This window comes from Cariama cristata, unplaced genomic scaffold (assembly GCF_000690535.1).
Source record: "Cariama cristata isolate BGI_N322 unplaced genomic scaffold, ASM69053v1 scaffold14301, whole genome shotgun sequence".
NCBI classification, from domain to species: Eukaryota; Metazoa; Chordata; class Aves; order Cariamiformes; family Cariamidae; genus Cariama; species Cariama cristata.
The window spans coordinates 23,993-45,213 of record NW_009601139.1 but is presented as its reverse complement, the minus strand read 5'-3'; the positions used below and the strand labels follow the sequence as shown (position 1 = coordinate 45,213).

The window sequence follows — 21,221 nt, the reverse complement described above, 5'->3', positions numbered from 1 at the left end:
GGAGGAAACCCTGAATATTTCAATTAAAAATATGACTTGACTGTTACAGCTTTCTCCCAGGCTATTATTGGTAGTACTCTTTCTGAGGCCGTAACAGAATGGCATTAATTGGTACATTGTGAAACCCAACACAAATCTGCACAGACTATCCACATGAGGCAGAGTTTGCAGAGAGAAATACTTTTTTATTTGACTGACTGATCCTGTTTGAAAAGGGTCGGAGGAAAGCTTTCAGGCACAGAATTACTTCTTCATGCCTGAACACCAAACGGATTTACCCTGTGCGCTACTGAATGCTGCATGGAAAACAGCAGCATCTCTGGACGCATGTCGGGCATTTGGTGATAAGCACGTGTAGGAGACGTGACACTTGTGTGGTCTGAGCCTGCGGTGTGGTGTCGATCAGTACACGAGAACTACCCATCTGTCCAGGATTTCCAGATGTCTGGCAGCCTGGCTGGAACTAATGCACATGCCAAAGAGCTGGCCAAAATTTCTAGCCAGAAAAGAAAAAACAAAACAAAACAAAATCTACAAAACCACCCCCAAAACCTGGATAATTGAAAAGAATCTTACTCTTCAGTAGCCTAAGCAGAGCTCTCTTAAAACAGAGAGTTAAGGTCTGGCCTACATAGTCCCAAAAAATCTTAGGCAGCACCCAAGCAAGGACTAGAGCCACGCTGGGTTTTTCCCTTTTAGTTATTTTTTAGAATGAGGAAATTATTGAAGGGGAACAGATTTTGATTAGCCAAAATTTGAGTGGACAGTCTCTGCAACCACTTGCCCCCACACACACGCGCACGCACCCACCCACAAAATCACACTTGTGTACCATTTTAGTCTTGAAAAGTGATACAGCACACACCTCAGAAACACGACCTTATGTCTGAAATGAGTAGTAATGACAGCATTTCAGAAAAGGGCCATATAGCTGGTATAGAGCCTCTGGGAAAAAATAAACAAAATCTTTGCCAACATTAAAAAGTTCAATTTAACTTGCATTAAGAAACTGCAAACGCTATTGCATTGAGATATGGCAATTTATTTCACTATTCTTAAAAGAAAACGTTGGCATTTATTCTGTGTTCCTCTGACAACTGCCAAATTAAGGCTGGACTAAACAATAGAAAATACAGAACTGGAAACAATCCTGTACTGGTCTGTGGATAGAGCAGATGCCTTCAGTCATTTTCTAGATATCATAATTTGTATAAATTGAATTGTTTATATTCATTCCTGAATGCTAAATGCACCTGCATAGAAACAGGATCTGTATTTTAAGAGTGCATCTGCTGCTGCTGCTGCTTATTTCTTTTGTCATCGTCAATGAAAAGCAGAAAATGAGATATTTGTACCATGACTAGAACAGATATCTCCATAAAAAAACAATGAAAAAAAACCCTCGCAAATAAAAAGTATGTGAAAAAATAAATTGAGTTCCTTGCCATTGCGAGTTGCAATTTCACAATGCAAATCCTCAGCGCACAACGCATCAGGAACTGGCATTTGGAAATCCTTTCCTGGGGCAGACGGCTGTGCCCCGCAGCCAACGGAATCAGATCAAGTGACCCAATTTCGGTTGTCACGTTCTCACAGCGGTATTCCTACCGTTTACTAGGCACACGCCATGTTAACTAAGACCGCCAACAGTATCTCCCAAAGCATCACTGATCTGCTGTAGAACAAAGACCCAGGTTCCCACTAGATACAGTTTCGTAGGTCAGGTATTTTGGGAGCCTGGAATGATAAAAATACATGTATTTTATTAAAAAAAAAAATGCGGTGGTTCAATGGAACTTATGGGGAAAAGTTTCTTTAGAAGGCATTACCAAGGCATTACTACAGGCTAAAAGCGTACCACTGTTAGGGCCTGCTTTTATTCAACAAAGCTTAAGATACGCCCAGGGACAGCAGGGCTACCCCACAGGATCGGGGGCTTCTGACTCCTTGACTATGCTTTAAGCAATTCCTAAAGAAACCTTCACCTTAAGAAGAAACCTTTACTAACCTTATAAACGTTCGGAAAGCTGTTGGCCCCAACTTTGTCGTCCCTTTGACACCAAGAAAGCGGATAAACAACGCAGCCACTCTGTCCACAAGTCGCAGATAGTTAAACTGCTTGGCGTACTTGGGGAACACTTGCTTGAGGCAAAGGGAGGGGAGCCCAGGCTCCGCGCCCTTGGTGGCATCCTGATCCGCTCGCTCTGCCCGGCTCGCCTCCAACAGCTCTTCCTTTGCTCTTGACACAGGTTCCAAAGTCTGACACCTGGAGCACATAAAATAATTGTGTCTCACATTAACCTTATTCTTACAAGAGTCAATATTCTGCCTTTCTGAGTTTGTTTTATTTTTTTAATTATAAAACATTATTTTATGAGATCTTTACAATCATTAAAAAATCAAGAACAAATACTAAGGTTCCCTAAGGCAGAAATCATGTTATAGGAGGTAAAAGAATAACAAGCAGACCATTCTCTGATGCCACAAATAACCTTTTGACAAGTACAATTGATAAAGAGATGCCCCACCATGACCAGGTTAATTGTGAGAGCTACCGTTAACTTGTAACTCCCCTTGAAATGACTGGGAGCTGGGCACAATCACATCATTTTTCTGTAAGTTCTGAAATTTTGTTTTATACTAAACCTCTCCTTTATCAAAATCTTGGGTTTACCGCCCCAAGAAGGTAAGAGTGGGTGCCTGGTCACCGCAACGCCACACGGTCACCCTGAGCCCTGCGGTTCCGGGTACACAGCCCTTGGGCTATTGTGTCCTAGGAAGAGGTCAGCAATTTTCTACACAGGCATTAAATTACAACAAATTCTAGCTGTGTGCCTTCTGGGCACTGCCCAAGCTCTAGAAACAGATGGAAAACATTGCCAGCTTTCAGAAATTCAGGGGGATGGCTACCAAATTATATAACTGAGTGTTTTTTCAAAAAGATCGGTAATTTTATGACAATTATGACAATTTAAGACGTTACATTTTCCACATGACTCTTCAGCGTTTTCTGAACCCTGTAAATTTATTTCATCTAAAACATTCCAAAGCTGAAACACTGACAAGATATGCCTGCATGATTCCCTTACAATGCTTCAAAAATATTTATAGGGCATTCATTGATAAAGACATTTTAGTTTATCTTTAATAACAGAAAGCCCAGATGGACATCCAACTGCATTGCTCCTTTCTGCATCCCTGAACCAGGAATAATGTTTTTCTCTCATCACCTTTCTTCACATTTTTTAAAATTTTTTCCCCTTCCCCTCTTACTTTTCCTTGTCCTAACCAGTATTGCTCCTTAGATCACTTGAAAAAGCAAAGGGAACAACAGGATCTCAAAAAAATTGGGCCCCACCAAGTTATTTTTTTCTAAAATGGCATAAGATTTTTTTTTTTTGTAGTCCACATAGTCAAACATTAGAAGCCATACATTTCAACCTTCCCCGCTCATGACACAGGCATGGTTGTTCTCCATGCAGATTCCTTGTGATGGTGCAGAACATCCGTACTCCTTTCAAAAGCTCTGTACAGCCGCACAAAAGGCAACAGGCTAACTTCTTCCCCAGAGACAAGGAACCACTCGGTAATACCAACGTGCAGCTACTGTCAGCATCAAACAAATGTAGGTATGGAGAAAAAAGATGAGTTTCATGGAACTTCATGGAACATTTAATGGGAAGAGTTTAGAGACTGTAATAATCTAAGACTAAACTTATTTTTCGATAATGATTAGAAGCCTTTACCTTCCCTGATAAGTAAGACACAAAAAGTACAGTAAGATACATTTGCAAAGAAGACATTCTGACAGTACACTAAGAAGCAATATGGTTCACATAAATGCATCCTGGCACTATTCAGAAGACAATTGCTGGGCAATCCCATTATTTTTTTCTCCAAATCCACTGTGCATGCTGTCAAAATAGATTATTTCATCTTCATTGTCATTGCCAAATTCCCTAAATAAAGATGATCGAGATAATGGTGTTCTGAAATAAATGTTACATGTTTATTCAGTGTGACATATTTTTACTTTTTTTTCCCTGCATTTGGCATATCTAGATAAAATTAAAAATTGCCATTCTCGTAAGTTCAGAAAGTCTGGTAGCTAATGGTAATTACCTGGCACACACTAAGCATACGCAGGTTTTCATTTGCTTTCCAGTCATTTCTCTAAGCACCCATCATCAAGAATAATTCACACCAGATACTAAAAAAAATAGCGCTTATACTACATTGATCTTTTGTGTTCCTGAGCAGATTTAGTGTCCTTCAGAAGTTCTGTTCCAGCAGAGGATAACAATCAACACAGTTATTACCCACCCACAGCACTGTAAAAGTTCAGTCAAATCTACAGTAAATCTGTGCCTTCCGCCTTCGATTGCAAAAGGCAGCAGATTTCCTTAGCCCTCGTGCAGCCGTCCTGTAGTCACTCATCCATAACAAATATCCCCATGGGATTTGCAGACTCTCTTTTCTACTACATTTCCCTGAAAGACATTAATCTGTTGCCACACTGTGTCCCCTTTTAGTACAGAATATTTCAAAGTTATACTTTTAACTTCTAGGGAGAGGTATGTTGAGAATAGGCATATGGCAACTATAAGACAAAGGGGAATTGCACAAAAGATGTTTTAATTGGCATGATCTAAATTGCGATAGCTTGTTTCTAAACGGCATTTTTGGGGCCAAGTTTTCAACCCTGCTTGAATCTGGGCTCTGAACTCCTTCACCCCTCCAGACGTCACCTGCAAATGGCAGGAGCTCACCCTCCGCTGCAGCACCTGCCCAAACTGCGACCACAGATGCGACCGCTCCATGCGGAACCGAGGCTGGAAACTTCTCCCCGCACCAAATGCCAGCTCCAAGTTTATTCAGATGAACTTTGAATGTTAGCAGATGATGCTACGGTTCTTTGTAAAAAGCATCCGTATTCAGCCTCTTTTGGTGTTTAAGTGCTCATAACTGCCAAGCCACCCGCTGCTCGGATGGGACTGTCACGGCGATTCACAAAGCATCTGCTCTTCTAAGACCATTGTCACAAAATTTAAAAATAATGATACCTCTTTTGTATCCACACATATTCACTGATGTTGAATATCTATAAATGTGATCATTTTTGAGATAAAAGACTCTAAAAAGTCTTTTAAAAATAAATACAAATCTTAGGTAGTGCTCCGCTAATGTTCCTCTTGCTGCAGATAGCAAAGTAGAAAAATAATGTTATTTTTGTCATTAGTTAAGTAAAGCTTAAAGTAACAAATTATTAGTTTTGTTCTTTCTCATGTAAGACTGGATGGTGGTTTCACTGCCATAGAGTACCCTCTGGCTGCCAAGAGAGCAACAGTACATACAGCCAAGAAACAACAAGCATGCAGGCTTCTATTTTTAATCTTAAAAGGTCTGTTCATTAATTTAAAAATTCAAATCTTCAGCCAGTTGAACTAGACCTTCACCAAATGTGAAACATTGTACTCAGCAGGAGAGATGGTTGTGTTGTTTATAGCATAACTCTCGTTTTAATGACGCCTGGAAGCCCCAAACCCTTTCTCATTCTAAATTCAAGAGTGTTTTGGACTATACATTATTCATTCATCATTAATGTTTTCAGTTAAAAAAATATAAAGCTTTACTTTAAAAGACGCAAGCAGAGCTGAGGAAATTTCATTAGATTTCATTTTGAACGAAAAATGCTGAAGAGACTGTTAAAAGGGATCAGCTTCAGAGAAATTAATTATCGTCCCAGCGCCGCTCGGTGCCTGTGCTGCCCGGCTGCAGCGGGAGGCTGGAGCATCGTCCATCCACTCGACATGACGGAGACAGAGGTCTGACTCGTGGAACAACGTCTCTCAGCATCGTCCTCATCTGCAAAGCTAGACTTCCCTCACAAATCCGCACCTCTTTTCTGCTGGTTACAGTCCCTGGAACTTCTGAGGAGGTACAGTAGTTTGAAAGAAGTTTTTTTCAGTCTTTCATTTTTCAATCCCCATCCTCAAAAGAAATGTGAAATGGTCATGAAGAGAACACCCAAACCACAATCGTAAACAAATACTCTGGACAGATTATTGCTGGGAGCCACAGGAGACTCCGTCTCCCTGATTGAGGGGGAATGGACACAGTCAAATTATTGAATGGGACTATGTTTGGTTTGCATTAGTGTCATAGAAAGTTGCGTTCGTAGGAAAAAAAAAAAAACAAAACACAAAACGGTGTTATGGTCAAAGAAAAAAATATTGTTCAATGTAATAAAGCAGAGGCTCTAAACTGCCACCTCAAATTTCCTTCTTCCTCTCCTTTCTATGGAGAAAAGCCCACAGCTGCCTTTGAAGTCATGGATAAAAACTCAAAACCAGCATCCCATTTCAAACTTCCACTGAAATAGCTCTTAAAAATGTATTTCTTATTAGAAAAGAATTTTTAAAATAAAGCCAGCTTTTTTTGTATGCTACTGTATGTCTCATTCCTTTCCACTTATACATTAGGAAAGTCTATAAAATATTTAAATCGGCACAAGAAAACTTAATTCTAATCTTTATTGCCAAATCTTGTACTTCCATTGAGTAAAAAAAGAGAATATACTTCTTAATTTCCTTTTACAGGTTATTGCTTTTATGAAGTTTAATGATTTGTTTTCTTTTTTGTATGCTACTGTATGTCTCATTCCTTTCCACTTATACATTAGGAAAGTCTATAAAATATTTAAATCGGCACAAGAAAACTTAATTCTAATCTTTATTGCCAAATCTTGTACTTCCATTGAGTAAAAAAAGAGAATATACTTCTTAATTTCCTTTTACAGGTTATTGCTTTTATGAAGTTTAATGATTTGTTTTCATTCTTTAGCTCCTCCCCCCCCCCCAGGATTTTCCTTAAGTTTCTTTTTCAAATACACTACAGCTTAATTAATTCGATCATATAATTTGGATTAAAATGAAAGTAGTATTTTGCACTTTTATTAAAAGGAAGGCTTTCCGAAACAAACCTGCACAAGAGCTTGTCCGTACCTGTAAAACTGAACTGATACATAGGCTTGCCTATTCTGCACGCTCACCTTAACCACCAGCGGTTACACTGACTATATTCAGAGTATGGTTCTCCACTGCCACCACAGACACTACTTCAATAAAAGTTTATTTTCTGTAGATCTATTCAACACACTTGTATGAGACCTCATTGCGATGAGGTGCAACACGACTAATTAAAAAAACTGCCTCGCTAGGTATATTGCAGCCAGACTCGGTATCTATAAAACCGGAATTTTACTCTGATCTGCACATTTTTGCAAGGAGACAGTGCACAACATATTTTTTGCCCTGGCGCTAGATAAATTACACTTGCTCGCAATGCACCATTACATTTTCTTCTACGTTTCGCTGCCATCTGCCATCGCCACGCCATAAGGGTGAGGCGGATGGCATAACTCCCCAAGGGTCCTGCAATCAAAGACCAGGAGAAGCACTGGCAGTACAGCTACCAAAAGCAGAAATACAGCTCCAAGTCCAGCAACGAGGAAAACGTAAGGGGGATTTTCACCTCCACTTCTACCTCTAACTCATCAGTTAACTGGAAAAATCTAGAAGTACACATTTTTGTAATATTACCTGTCAGATTCAAAGTGTGGCTGAAAAGTCCTATGCATTATTTACCATCCAGTTTGTTCTTACTCCAGAAAGCGACTTCCAAGCAACTTCTCATATACTGTCCCCTCCACGGCTTCACCTCGGGAGCCTGGGTACAGCCCCCGGGGTTGTCATGCTTGGCCCCAGCTGCCCTGAAAACCCTGCAAAACGTCTGTGGCCAAGTGCTGCAGTGGAGCTGTGGGGAAGGGATCAGAAACTCCAAAACGCTGAAAGAAATCTCCAGAAAGAGAATCTTGCCCAGGTGCCCTCCATCAGCTCTTTTCTCATGGGATTTCCAACAGGCAAGGGGAGGAGAAGAAAGCTGAGCCCCATGCTTTAAAGCTGCTCCTTAGAATTAATTGTTGAGTGACACAGCTGAGTCAGGCTAAATGAAGGAAAGGTCACATATAAGGTAATGCTTCTGTTGCCACACAGAATAAAAGCAAGGCTTAATTTACATCCTAATGTCTGACCTCAATACATTAATTTCTCTAATTCTGCAGCTCATGACAGATCTCTCTTTAGAAACGATCAACTGTGGAAAAAATATTAACTATATCTTTAAAAAATAATTTCAATTTTAATAAAGCTTACGGAAACGACATCTAAGACTACTTATCTTTTATACATGATTACTAATTTATTAATGTTTCCTCCATCTATGTTTTATCACTTTCATTCTTTATGCAAATACAAGTTGCTAAGGGACAAACAAATTTGCAACTACTAATTAGGGGCTTCAAAATTCACAGCATTTTGTATACTTGTATATAAAATTTAGCTGTCAAGTTCAGAGTAAAATTGGTAAGAACTGCAATATTAATATTTCTAAGAATGCTCACTTGATATATTTAACATGTAGGGCATTGCTGGAAGTATAAATTAAGCAATTTTGGTATCAACTGACAACTGCTTACCTAATAAAAGAAAATATTATGTTCTGGATTCTGAAGCTATAATTATTCCCTCAGCTGAGCCTCTATTCTCAAAGCAAGGACTATGTTAACATAGTTAAAAGCAGAGAATATTTTGCATGACAAATCTATCTATCCACCCATTTATCACCACAGTATATAGACCTCCCAAGAAAGAGATACCTGTTTGTTACTGGAGTGTGCAGGTATGAAATACGTTTGTGTGCACATTCACAGAAATAAATCATTTAGGAAAGTAAGTCAAAGGCAGAGCAGTGGCTCTGCATTATCAACCATTCATCAATTTTCTTCTAGGAACTAACGCCATTACTGTTACTAACACGCAGAGACTTCCAGCACCCGCAGTCTGGGAGAGCAGGAAGGTTCATCGTTTGCCTGCACGTTGTGAATAACCAGCATCTTTTGTTTTGTACCAGCCGCTCGCGAGTTTCATTGGAAGAAACCGAATATTCATCTCTTCGCCCTCTGGCAAAATAAAAACATCAATGGCACTAGCATTCACCCCTTTCAAAATAACAATACAGTCGCACAAAGATCAAAGTATTAAAAGAATATTAAACCCCACAGAGTAAGAGATTCTTGAAGTTATGCTAGAAACATTATTGCTCTTACATATAGTTTATTCGATGCTTTGAGAATGCTTTGAGGCAGTCAAAGCAACCACAGTAAAGAGTCTGTATTTCAAAGAGCAGAATCAATCACATTAAGAATAAGGATTGATAATCACCATGTTGTTGGCAGACAACTAACTTCACATCATACAAAATACATTTTGAAAATGCAGCAGCTGTCCTGTGTCCTGGGAGCAGAAAGTGCTGAAAGCAGTTAGAATTTCCATCGCTAAGAAAAAAGAACCCATATCTCAGTTAGAGAATTAAAGCAATTAAATCACCTCACTTCAATTTTAACCTTTTCGTGAGCGTGACTGTGTCTAACTTTGCCTGCACCTTCAAGGCCGAGCATCGCATTCGCTCTGGAAGGGTGGAAGAAGTGGAGCACGCTAAGTTTGTTTGGGAGAGCTGGCAAACCATTTTAGGTGAATCCAAGGATAGATTAAAAACGTACTCCATAGCCTCGCCATTTGCTTAACAAAACCAAAATAATTTATCAGATTCTTGAAAAAGTTCAATCGAAGCCCCTGCAGTCTGTCATCAACAAGCAGAGCAGCTCTCCATACCACATCTGCTAGTTGCAGGCTTTCCGCTTTCTGTCCCACGAGTGTGATTTGTTTACCACGTATCGTACTCCCAGCTCCACAGACATCAGTCCCCTTTCCGAGAAGGATGGTTCGCTGCCTCTTCAGACCGGGTGGATTTATTATAAAAATAAACGCTTCTCATTAAAGATTAAATAGCTTTTGAAGGAAAACAGAAGACTCTGAAAGTTTGCCGCCTTAACACATTAACAAGTGTTTCCGAGATGTAGAACCTTAGTGTGGATCCTGACTTGCTCCACACCAAGGACACAAAGTGATGGATGAGAACATTACTGACATTTTCATATCATAAACAGAGAAGACCAGAGCCTCCACTTCAAACTCGCAACCTAAGACAAGCTAACGGTGCTGTCCCACACATTTTTGTCTAGGAAGAAATGCAGTTTGTATTTGGAAACATGTCCGATAGCCACACAAGCAATGATATACTGGCCGCAGTTATCAACAAGCATTACTCCAGGATTAACACTTCCTTTTCAAAGGAGTTGTACAGAGCCTTTCCTGTCTGGATTGTGCATCGATCAGAGGAATTTCTAAGAGGAGACAGCGCAGAGGCACACTGTGCTCAACCTCCCACTTTTAGCCTACACAAATTGGTCAGTTCTGTTCACTCCTAGATGACCACATTCAAGATGCTGTTGTCTACTTTATATGGGGATCACTACAGAAAAAACAGCTTCCAATATTCCATAATATAAAAACTTTCAGATTCCATTAAAAAAAAATAAAAAATCAAATCACAGTATAGGCACCAGCTAACATCGTTGCAGTCATCCATAAAATACCAGAGCATAAGGAACAAGCGAGATTTACATCCCACCCTTGACCACACAGCCATAGAAGGATTTCAGAAGACGACCTAGTCAGAGAAACCACCGTTTCCAAGAAACCTGAGAAGCCCAAAAGTCGAGTCACTCAGTTATTTGGAGAATTCTCCATAGTTTGGATCTTATCTGCTCTGATTAATAAGTGAGCATTTCTTCCACTATCCTTGGAAAAATGTATTCTCTTAGATGATTTAGGTGCTTGCAATCCTAGTATCTTCCAGATCAGAAAGGGCTTAATTTTAGTGTGTTTTAAAAAGAAACATTATGAAGAGTTTAGGTTTTCAACAAGGCTATTACACAAATCAGAAGTCAGAAAGGCTGTATTAATTCCCTTGTATTTCAAACTAAAGCTCATCCAATAAACCATTTCAAACCTGATCTCCAACACTGTAAGTGTTCACCAGTGATACTGTGATTAAATCTAGTTTAATTAAACTCCTACCTTACCGGGTGATGACAGGAATCAGTACAGCAGCACACCAGAGAGAGAAGAGACATCCTTTAGAGATACGAAGCACATACTGCATGCCTGGGATGAACGTGCAACTGGATATAACAGTTGTACTTGAGCTCTGGTTCTATTTCTATAGCACTCCCCAGTACATAGCTTAAATCATTAAAGTGAAGAAACGCATTTCAGGAGTCTCAGGTGTAATGTGCTGAAATAAAAATAATTATTTTCTAATTATTAATTGATATTCTTTATTTCTAACTTTCTCTTTTTAAGAATAATGGTAATATCAGTCTGCATTAGCTAAAGATTTATTACTTTTAATGTAACAGAAGCAGTCAATGCTTATGCTATTACCTGTCATCTATTTGAGTGTTGCAGAAAATATGCCATTACTATAATGCAATAATGGATAAGCAATGCAAAACCTGCATCAAAAGACTTTGTTCCACTGTAGAACAAAGATCATTAAATATGGTCCCCAATACTTTATTTTTTGTGGAGGTAGCTTTTATTATTCCTAGTAGATTTATTTGTGTTCACTATTTGCTTTTAAGGTACTTATGTACCTCATTATTTCTCCAGAGTTTTCTTTGTTTCTTCAGAAAAGAGTGCCTTAAAATAGTAATACAGGATGCTGCAAAGGCAAACCAGTTGTAAAGCCTGATAATACACCGAAACCAACATTAAATTAGACCCCCAAGTGTCTTACAGTAGAACAGAAAAAAAAACCCTAAACCCCATGGTATTTCTTCCCATGTAGAAATTATTCTTAGAAAGCAGTCATGATTATGGCTAGGGTAGAAAAGGAGATTTACCCTGTCATCCAATAGAGTAGAAAGCAGCAGTGCAACTGTATTTTATCAGCAGTAATCCTCCCATTAAAGCAGGTGAATTCTACATACACAAAATAACACTACTGGTGATTACACTGCTGTTAAAGGCATGTGGCTTGATGCTTTCATTTTCTGGCAACCGGGTGCTAAGCAGTTCTATTGCGTTCTCATTTTTACAGAGGCTAGAGACCAATTATTACTTAAAAATAAGCCAATCATCTCTCCTGCTAAAAGATGACTAGCAGCAGAAGTTAAATTATAGAGAACATCACTGCCCCCAATACATTAATTTCTGTCACTGTAAAAATTTACAGCAGATATAATCTCTTTGAAGGGGGATCAAGTCGTAGAAAGTACGAGCCTAGTTTTAAATAGAATTTTAATTTTAATGAAAGCTTCAGGGAATGATGTTTATGCTGCTTATCTATCATACCTGGTGATTAAGTTAATTTATACTTAATGGAAGAGGATATTTCTAATCCCCAGACAGGCTCAACATCTGTCTGTGACTATGTTTTTGGAAGCCTTAAGCTGCTTGTGATTGATGTAATAAAACCAGGATCCTGCAGAACTGACACCTGAAGGATATCTGTAAGAGGCAAAATGTTATTTTTCTGCTCAATGCCTGTGCTTAAGTCAAGCCAAAATCCCAAGCACTTAATTTTGCTGTCCCTTAAAAACCTGCTTTGCGCTCCCTCGCCATTATTACATGAGTATAAACAGGGGAATAAGCAAACAGTTCTCAGATATGGTTATGATCTAATACTCATTATGTGCAGTATCTGAAAACACATACCTTTCTGATGGCCTGAAGCTAACAAGAATAATAAAGCTTCTGCAAAAAAATCTGGGAAATAATCTCAATTTTTCCTTCGCTTCTCATTCCATGTCTATTTCAGACCAAATGCTTGCAAAATAAACGCTTGCATTTACCCTATAGTTACAACAACAACAAAGTCTTGAAAAGTAAACATCTTGCCAGGAAAAGATACCATTTTCAACTTTGTCCCAACAAATCACAGTATTCCTGTAGAAGGAAAGAAAACAAACAAAAACTGGTATTTCCAGCTGTCATGTATATCCACTTTAATTTTGAAGTGATGCTCTTCCAGAGGAAAGCAGCTACCAAAGATTACCGCAAAGCAGTCTACCAATACTATCACACACTGGAAAAATCTATGGAAGTTCAAAGCAACACAGAATGGAGGGAGGAAGATATAGAAAATGAATGAAAGTCAAGTAGCAAAAGAAAAACAAAACACCAAAACTGCAGTTTTGAGTGCTTCATCTAAACGCATTTCTGACAAGGGGTAAGAGAGTGCCCACAGCTGCCCAAATAAGTCTCCCTGGAACAAGCAGCCTTTACACGTTAACCAGGAATTCCGGGAACATGTTAAAGGAGTGCAGTGTTATTTAAACCCCAATACTGTATCAAGTGTCTTGTAAGAATATGACATGCATTGCTGTAATTTCCTCAGACCTAAAACCCTGGCACAGTCTAGTCATGGAATTAATCTAAGGAACAATTTCCAGTTAAGTGTCCATGTGTAAAAGTCTAGTTAACAGGAAATTCTCGTATTTTCCTATTCTATCAGGTTTTATCTCAGGGAATCTCTATCTTACTCATGTCTCCCCATCTTCCGCTTCTGTGGTCCCTTAGGTTGATTTTGCTTCTCCCTCCTCCTGGTTCTCCTCTAAGGACTGTCACACAGCTTATACTTTACAGGACATAATTGTTCAGAAACTACCAAGTTTCTAATCCCTCTGGTTTTGGGAAGGAAAAAGACCCTACATCACATTTTGATATCCCACTTCAGAGGTTATTTGGGTAAAGAAAAACCTAGGGACTCTTTATTTTATTTTAAAGGATGAAAAAGAACTAAGATCTGAGCAACTTCAGTTGAAAAAAATTAATGACTGCATGCAAAAATCAGCAAAATTCAATTTGCAATGAAAACCAGGGTGCTTTCTATCTCCCTTCCAAGTATCTTAACAGGTTTACTCAAAACCTTTTAAAAGAAAGAGGGCTTTTTCAAAACAAAGAAATGCTTCAGACTGAAAAGAATATCATAACCTCATTCAAAAAATATAGTCTCATTTTTTAATATTTAGAAATATCTAAAAATCATGCAGAAAAAAATTGCTTCCATTAAAATTCCAATTAATGTTAGGATTGAGCCGACTTTTTTCAGCTCTTTCCCCAAATCATGCATCCAAGTTAGCTGAGACACACTTCACAGTCACTGAAAAGTACTGTCTGTTACTTCAGCCTGCCATAAAAAAAGAATGGAGTGTATTTTGTTCAAACAGCACCAAACTTGGGCTTCCATGTTACAGCACAGTGAATGAATGGTTTGCTTTAAATGAAAATACAGAAATGAATTGTCTTATTTCTTACAACAACATGGGGTAATTAGATCATTAAATCTGCTCTATAATTCACCGCTGTGCCAAGACTGACAACTATCTGCCATGAGTATTCCCATTCTTCACCTGTCACCTAAATACACTGCAAATAAATAATTCTTAGAAGGCATTTTCAAGTAAGAACTTTCTACTGATATTCAGGGATACAATCCATGCACATGCATTCATTTATTCCATGTTACCGTTACCTTAAGTACAACACTGCTAGGTGGCCCAGGAGCCCAACTCCACAGAAATTGTTTATTTCTTTTATTAGTAAGGTGATGTACCTTAGTATGCCCTTGGCTGATCGATTTGTTATAACATCTTCTAGGTTGCATGAAATCTTATTTTTTTAAATCAATTCGTTCGTGGGTTGTGCCATTCCTGAGAGAACATAAAGTACATACTGCAACTCAGCAGTTACATGAAGAACTTAAAGATACAACTGGAGAAACCAAGTCAAAGTATTAAAGGCTCACCCCACAGATTTCATGCAATCAGAACTACCGCAGTTGGTTGTAGTTTTAGGTACACATAACATACAGATTGTAAAGATGGCACAGAGACAGGTAAGAAATAAGACATTTTTATACTATATACAAATATACACATAGGCATGCTGTATATACAGACATATATACACAAATACACACTATATACCCTACAATTTATAGTAAATACTTGTACACATATTTTATGAAAACTATCTGGTAGGAAGGAAAGGTTACAGAAAATTAGAAGTTACTGGAGTTCACATTATAGACCAACTGGAAAAATAAATTTAAAAGCAGAGTTGCTTCTGCGCAGCACAAAGATACATTCAAGAAGGTAAAAGGGAAAAAATGTCAAATTAATCAAACATATATCCTTAATTTCAGACAAGGCAATTAAGGTAATATTCTGAAAATCAAATTTTATTCAAGAAGTATTTAACAGCAGGTTAATAATGGAAATTGTGCCACATACAAAAGCCATGAAAAAGCTATATACTGAAGAGTGCAGCTGAATCACTACTCCTGCAGTAAGTCAAGATACCACCCAAAAACTAGATTATGTTAGCAAGCTACAGTGTAAGCAGAGGTGAAGATTATTTTGCTGATAGCAGAAACTCAGCTCAAATGATTAGCATATTGAAGTGACAGGAAAAAAACAATTTGCACTCAAGCTTAACTACTAATCACGTTCCCTGTATGAACGTGCAAATTCAGTGAACCCACTTGGACAGACAAGGCACGCAGATGTTGCCTCTGCCCCATACTTGAAGACAGAGAGAAAAAAAAAGTGTTTTTAACTTCAAACTACAACAGCTTTCTGGTACTGAAAACTAAAGCGGAAATTATAGCAAATCCAAAGAAGATGTAGTACTATCTCTTAAAAATTGACTTTAAAAAAATTAAGCAGTTTCCTTAATAAAGAAAACAACTGCTCATTTTCCTCCCCTTCTTTGCATTAGACAGGCTGCGCTAATGCAGTCTAGCAGAGGAAGAGAGGAGATGGCATTTGTAGAATATGTACAAAAGACAGATTATAAACTCATTTGAGGAACAGATTAGATTTCAATTAAATCAGTTTTATAAGCAGAAAGTTACTTCCTTACGTGGAGTGTTGCTCAACCAGATGTTTTCCAGTCAGAGAGCACACTAAGCCGTGTTCTCCTCTGCCCTGGTACTCTCTTCAGTGCATTCACTAGGCAACAAATACATTTGTTTAGTTTTTACTACAGGACTGTTATTCAACTTAAGAGTTAGTCCAGATTAACACTCTTTGACAAAGTGTATTGGACTTTCAGAGCTGGATGGATGCCTAGATCACCTAGGCAGAAAAGCCCAAACCAACCTGAGCCAAGTACTGAAAATTAGTTGGAAATTAAGCCCTTGTTCAACACAAAAGCACTAACCCTTTTCAGGCTGAAGAGATGTCATCCTTGAAGGCTACATACGAGAAGCCTTGAATAGTGGAAACAACATCTAAGAACACCAAGGACTTCTCCACTATATTATTGTTGCTAGCCAGTTTACCTCTGAGGTAAAAGGAAAAGGTGAATGGCCTTAACAGCTACAGTAATTTCACTCTCTCAAAGGTACAGAGAGCTAGCTCCACAAAACACTTAAGTATGCACTTAATTACTTGATGAATAAGATCAAAATTGCTATTTGTTTTATATCCTATCCAATGTAACCTGAGCAAATTTCTGGCTATGCTTAATCTGAATTTTCACTGGTTTCAGCTGAAGCTTGCCATCAGCAATGGCTGGATACAGCAAACATCTGCATGCAACAAAGCTCCCAGGGATGCTTTGAAGTATTGCTGAGTTGATGTTTTAAAAAAAAAAAGAAATTACAACCACAACTAAAACAAAACACCACAAAAGAAGCTTACTTTGTCAGAATTCAGTCAAAGCAGGAGCACACACCAAAGGAGCTCCATCACCTGTGCCATCAGTTACAGAATGAGGCTTGAAGAGCTGCCAAGCCCCACAGGACCTGGCTCTCAGGCTTTTTAATACAGCTCAGAGAAGTCAATGGGACAACTCTTGCCCCAGCCATTACTGCTCGTTATGAGGGATGCAAAATACAGCGTGCCTTAAGCCAGATTCTATTACCATTAAGATTCACTTATAATCTCTAATCAAATAACTGAATTCAAAGATGTATTTAGACACACTGCCTCCACGTCCATTTTTATGCCATTTGGAAGGAGACTAAGCAGCCACTCCACTTTATTCCTGACCTCCCTCCTTTTTGGGCAAACCTTGAAGATTACAGCAACTTTTGTGGCTGCACTACAAAGACTAGAGGAAAGTGACATATTCTGATAAAACCTTCCTTTTCTCTGTATTTTATCACAAAGGTTTTCATTTAAGAATCATTTTAAGAGTCAAAAAAAGGCAAAAAGACTTCTTAATGATCAACTTAAAATGTAATACTGCATGAATATCTAAGAGATGTAATTGCTATAGCATGTTTTGATATATTAGAATGTTTGGAAAGTTCAGATTTTATGGAAACACTCTTGACAGGTCACATTCCTCAGTTTATTTCCAATCCTTCCTCTATTGTTCACTAGAAATTTTGGAGAGCAAACAGAAAAAAAGAGATGTCAACAAAAATGTAATTAGATTAGCTGCATCTCAAAACATTGCGATTCAAGCCTAATTGGACAAACTAGTCTCCGTTCACAATTTGATAACATAAAACCAGTCTTTGGTTCACACCGGAGCTAGGGGCACTGCAGCACACCAATTACTGCAGAAGTGTACTACTGTTTTGGACCAATTAATTTCACAGTGCTGAAAATGAAACCTTTTAAAATTCTGCAACCCATATCAATTCTTGTCCATTAAATTTTTTAGATGAACTGGGCCTGTCATCAGCTTGCTTGCTTAGTACTTTCTAAGCATTTCCAGCTGTCCCTCAATACGGGTTCATTTCAAAAGACTCAAAATAAGACTGAATTCACTCTCTATGTGGAAGTTAAAATACAGTCTTTATATTCAAGACATTACTACTTAGAATACAATATATGAGCAAACACAGACCAACTTGCAAAACTGGACTATGAATAACAGCACTTTTTGCAGTGATGAAAGTTAAAATGGGAATAATCGTAAATTAATCTGTTGTCAAGCATGAGTTTATTTAGTGCTGTGTTTGTGTGCATTCCAATGATGTTCCGTAAGTTCTCCGTTTTATTAGCAAAGGACTGTAAAAATGAGAAGAAAGATGAAAACACCACCATCAAAGAATGACATTGAGAAAAACCCTTTTTAAAATCCTAATACCCTGAATATTCAAATAGCACACCATGCAACAAGTTACAATATTGTATAGAAAATGCAATTACTCTAGGCACTCTGTATGGGAGAAAGTAAAAGATAAAGAGATCACTAATGACAATCAGGTTGGCAAAATGTGAAGAATGTTTTGCAAACCTTAGTAACCACCAGAGATACTACTGAAGAGTGTAGAATTGGACCTAGAGTCTTCCAGAAAGAAATCTGAAGTTTTTCTGTAATATTTTTATATAACAATACATAAACTGACCTCAATATACTACTAAGCATAATAACAGGCCATATCCTGAACACTAATAATTTAGAAAGACTGGCAATGCATGGGAGAAGCAAAGCATCATCCTCTTTTCACAGAATGAAAATGGTAGCAGAAGGAAAATGTTTTGTCTAAAGGTCACTGAATAAACTGGCTGAATCAGGAACAGAAATTGCATCTTTTATGTCCTAGTCCAGAGTTATTTTCACAAAACCAACTTTCTCTGTAATGGTTTGATAGAGAAAAACATTGAAGTGAATTACTGAACTCCTACTGTGTCTATACTAGGGATATGGTTTTAGCTATTTTTGAAGAAACATCATTATTGCTCATGTATTTACAGTTTTAGTCAATTAAAACATTTCCGATTACGTGTGAAACAGAGTCACTTATCAACTAAAAGATCTGACCTTCTTTCTATCAGCAGATTTTATTTTCTTTTCTGTTAGGACTGCTGCCACCGCAGCACATTCAAACCATTTGCCACTGTTCTGCACTCAGTATTGTATTTTCTGTTGTTGTAGTAAACACTCTTGTGGCGCTTTCCTCTGAGTGGTTCTTAAAACCAACGCAGAACTATTCTGTGACTCAAGCACTACCAGATCCTTCCCTTCACGGAGGGATGTCTCACACTGTAGTTCACAGAATTTCCAACAGGGCCTGTCCTAATCAATAGAAGAAAGGTTAAAAGTTCTTAAGGATGAAGCAGATAAATAATTGGAAAAGCAGGAGCAAAGATCAAAGCACCTGTAATACTTGCTTCACAAAACTGAACACAGTAGTTGAGGCTAGCTACTTCTTGAGCAGGATGAGAAATAGCAGTAGAAATAAATACTCTCCAACTACAGAAAAACAAAGTTAATGTTTCGCTAATCTGAACTGAAGTAACATTCACAAACATCACACTTAAAAGTCTCCCTCACATGTCTAACTCATCAAAAGCCGCACAGGCTAATGTAACAGACAAGAATTGATACTGAAGTTGGCAGCTTGCCTGATGAAGGAATAAACCAGAAAGCCCTCTAGGAAAAAGAAAGGGTCTAATTCAATGTGCTTTCAAAGGGCTTTGGCAGAATGATCCTGAATATGAATGCTGGGTCATTTTGACTGATGGAGAAAAAAATTGTGTCAGCCTCCAAAATGAACCAGAGTAGAAAGATCAATCTCAAGAAAGCCACACATATGAGTTTATACACTCTCAGGCAGAAATAAAGCTTGGAATGAAGAGGTGGTGCTTGAGAAGCATTTGAATAGCTGAAAACCTGACCAGACTTCCAAGTGATAGCAAAGGAATACAGGAATCAAGCTAAAGCTCTAGCAGTCAGCTCATGAAGTCAATTAGCAAATGGAAAACGAAATACTGAGACTACCATAGCTAGGTTTATTACGTGCTTATTTTTATAAGCACTAAACTCACCCCATATAATGCAAAAGGGACTGACAACCCTGAGTAATGAATCCCTGTGGAACATAATACAGTTACTCACAGAAGCGGAAACGAAGATACATTACAAGAAGACTGCAGAACAGTCATTACTTTCTGATCAGGGAGAGCTGCAATACTAGTATATTCTCCCCTTCAGTCTCTCCATGTTTGTGCACTGAGATTCTGACCCTCTTAAACCACCCGTCACACAATCATAACCTCAGAGTACGTATAGTGAGATAAACACAGTAATCAATGGCAAGAATGATTTTATCATCATCAAAATCTAGGATAATCACACTCTCGAGACATCTTTGAACAGTGTATTTTCATATTTCCATTAAACATGACACAAACATCAGGGCAGGTTATGAAACTGAATAAAAAATATCTGGAAAATACATGGAATACAACTGCACAGCTGACTTCCTGACTTTTTTTTTCCATCTTTAAGGAAGTACAAAATTGCTCCTCAATATCAAGAAATTAAGAATAGCATTTGGATTTGGAAAATGTCTTTGAAACATACAAAAAAGAAACATTACCGAAAGGAGGGTTTAAGTAAAGACTCACATTTCTCTTGCAGTTTAGTAGACAAGGTTAGATCGGTTAGACTCACCCATCGGTCACTAGGACAGTAGGAGACATCTCCTAAAGAAGCTGCTACTTTAATATAAATTACATTTCATATGGAAAGTACGTAAGTAGAATGTCCAGAAATTAATTCATGTTTTTATTTAATACAGATCACATATCCTCCTCCTAGAAACTATTAATTTTGTTCTATATCAGAAAAAGAAATCATTTAAAGGGAGAAAGATGTGTAATCCACACAGTAGACAAAATGAACCATCTTGTTTCGTGCAAGAAAAGAGTAAGATTTTTTGTGTAGTACATGTTACAAAACCTTGACTGGAATTTCTTCCTAACTATGGAACACTTAGAAATTAAGTCAAGCTGACATAGATTAATATTTTCAGGGTGCTCTCTGAACAGAGTGACATTAGCCAGTGTTTGCATGCTGATCTTGCAAAAATTTGAGACACACCACATTGGGCTTCCTCCTGCTCAGAAAATTAGTTAATCATATTTGACATTTGCTAGAGCCACAGAATCCAGAGAAGAGAATCGTACCTGACGTTTTAAAAAGAAGAAAAAAAGAATCAGAACATCACAAATAAATTTCAAGGCTGAATTCAAACAGAAAAGCACTAAAGCAGTACGTACAGAGAATAGCACCCAAAAAAACATAAACTAGCAATGAAAGAGCAATACCACAATAGGTAATAAAACAAAAGCACTCACTTTTGTGTGTACAATGAATTGATTGTTTTAGTAACAGCCATAGATTAAATTACATTTCATTTCCAAAGTGTTTCAATTCTTTCTTCTGTCAATGGCTATTTCAGTGCTGAATAAAAGTCATTCTATTACTTAGGGGGCTGCACCTTCA

The 21,221-nt window shown here is 38.0% G+C and overlaps 1 protein-coding gene across 1 annotated transcript in view; it reads right to left on the bottom strand.

The window, feature by feature from the left end:
- TTLL11 (tubulin tyrosine ligase-like family, member 11) overlaps positions 1-21,221 on the bottom strand; it is a gene marked incomplete at its 5' end in the record, with an annotated part of 44,412 nt that overhangs the window by 5,945 nt on the left and 17,246 nt on the right. The window contains one exon of the mRNA XM_009710346.1: positions 2,009-2,266. Coding sequence (XP_009708648.1) covers positions 2,009-2,266 — 258 coding nt within the window. The remainder of the gene's footprint in view (positions 1-2,008; positions 2,267-21,221) is intronic.